The sequence below is a fragment of the Odontomachus brunneus genome, unplaced genomic scaffold, assembly GCF_010583005.1.
Source record: "Odontomachus brunneus isolate Ranch 3 - 2012 unplaced genomic scaffold, Obru_v1 Obru_scaffold_001, whole genome shotgun sequence".
NCBI classification, from domain to species: domain Eukaryota; kingdom Metazoa; phylum Arthropoda; class Insecta; order Hymenoptera; family Formicidae; genus Odontomachus; species Odontomachus brunneus.
Genome location: NW_022639451.1, coordinates 7,173,251 through 7,174,718, shown reverse-complemented (window position 1 = coordinate 7,174,718; position 1,468 = coordinate 7,173,251). Strand labels below are relative to the sequence as shown.

At 30.5% G+C, this 1,468-nt stretch overlaps 1 protein-coding gene across 2 annotated transcripts; it reads left to right on the top strand.

Moving 5' to 3' along the window:
• Positions 1-6: 6 nt before the first annotated feature.
• LOC116852588 lies at positions 7-1,428 on the top strand. 2 transcript variants are annotated; one of them, XM_032833187.1, is made up of 4 exons: positions 7-351; positions 492-785; positions 983-1,202; positions 1,304-1,428. In XM_032833187.1, coding segments are annotated over exons 2-4 (381 nt in total). In that variant the 5' UTR covers positions 7-351; positions 492-626; the 3' UTR covers positions 1,306-1,428. The 2 variants fall into 2 exon arrangements, with proteins under 2 accessions (XP_032689078.1, XP_032689016.1); XM_032833125.1 differs by having other exon boundaries at positions 1,280-1,428.
• Positions 1,429-1,468: the final 40 nt, after the last annotated feature.

Sequence of the window (1,468 nt, the reverse complement as noted above, 5' to 3'; positions counted from 1 at the left end):
CCAATCAAAAAGTAGTTACTCCCGATCGCGGCTCGCAACTGACATTTGGCCGGTCGTCTATTTTCCCGAGCCACAATCACAATCGCAGCCAATCATAGAACACCGTTACAGTTACACGACAAACGTCACAATGTTTGAATGATACTAGCATCACGACAAATTCGTTACTTATTTGTCGTATTGTCTGCATAATGACGTCGAAAAACGATTTCAAGGAAATAGATTACTGTTTAATAGGTCTCGTAGAGCCTAAAACGGTTCTGTAGAATTGCACGAGTGATATATACAAAAGAACTGATTTGAAGACTGCATGAAACCAAATAGCCAAAAAATTATGTCCAAATTTTACAGGTATGTTTCATAATGACATTAATTTATATCATTTATTTACTATAAAAAGTCTATATAATTATCAATATTTAATTAAAATTTTTGGTTATGTTGAAAAATAATAAATTATTCATTAAACATTGTACTGGTATTCTTCGCAGGTTTCACGGTGTCAAACCGCTTTAAACATATAAAGGATATATTTTTATGAAATATGAGAAATATGAAAAAATCAAAACGTAATAGATGTAGGTCAGAAAGAATATAAGCCGAAGTGGCACATATTTGATATACTAATGTTCTTGAAGGAAGCTTGTGTCCAGGGAAATTCTGTATCCAATATTCCCTCTCTAACATTAGAGGAAGTTGCAACTTCATATTCTGATGTATCGATGAAAGATGATTATACACCGAATTTAATAAATATAGATATTTGTTATGATGAAACATCACAGGTAAGTTGAAAAAAATCACTGTTAATGTAACAATGTATAGAAGTATTGTTATAATATAGATACGTGTTATTATAGGTCTTTGTAATAACTTTTATATTGCCGTTTAATTTTTTAATGAAATATGTCGAAATACTAATATGATGTTAAAAATAAAAACGCAAAAATTAATATTGTGCATATATGTAATTATTTTTTAGAAATTTAAGTTAGTGTCAGAGACAGTGGACGTGCAAATGAAGACTGACTTTATAAGTCAACAATCTCTTAACTCACATAGCGATTATGAAATACAATTGGTTGGACCTCTCTCCAGATCAAAATCTACTTCTGTATCCTGTAGCATAACCACTCAAGTTTCTGATGAAGTAAAAAATCTTGTTACTAAAAGAAAGGAAGCAGCAGAAGACATTTTGTTTTGTAAGATGCTTTAAACAAATTTTACTCATCAAATCCTTATTCAGTCTCATCTTAAACAGAAAATTCTTTTGATACAGCTCACACTCTTGCATTATTTGTAGAAATCAAGCTTCGTTCATTACCTCCAGAGATCCTCTAAAAAGAGTATGAAAACGACATTTTGAAACTGTTAATGAAGTATTAACTAGTCTTGTATCGAATTAAAATTGTTTTTTTATTGCATTGTGACGTGACGATTTTTAATCATCGTTTATCACTATGGAAAA

Excerpts from the sequence above, each read along its gene's own strand:
- LOC116852588 (XM_032833125.1), top strand. The coding sequence starts at position 627 with ATGTTCTTGAAGGAAGCTTGTGTCCAGGGAAATTCTGTATCCAATATT. Across the intron at positions 786-982 it reads GTTATGATGAAACATCACAG|AAATTTAAGTTAGTGTCAGA; the intron begins GTAAGTTGAAAA and ends ATTATTTTTTAG. Across the intron at positions 1,203-1,279 it reads AGCAGAAGACATTTTGTTTT|CTCACACTCTTGCATTATTT; the intron begins GTAAGATGCTTT and ends CTTTTGATACAG.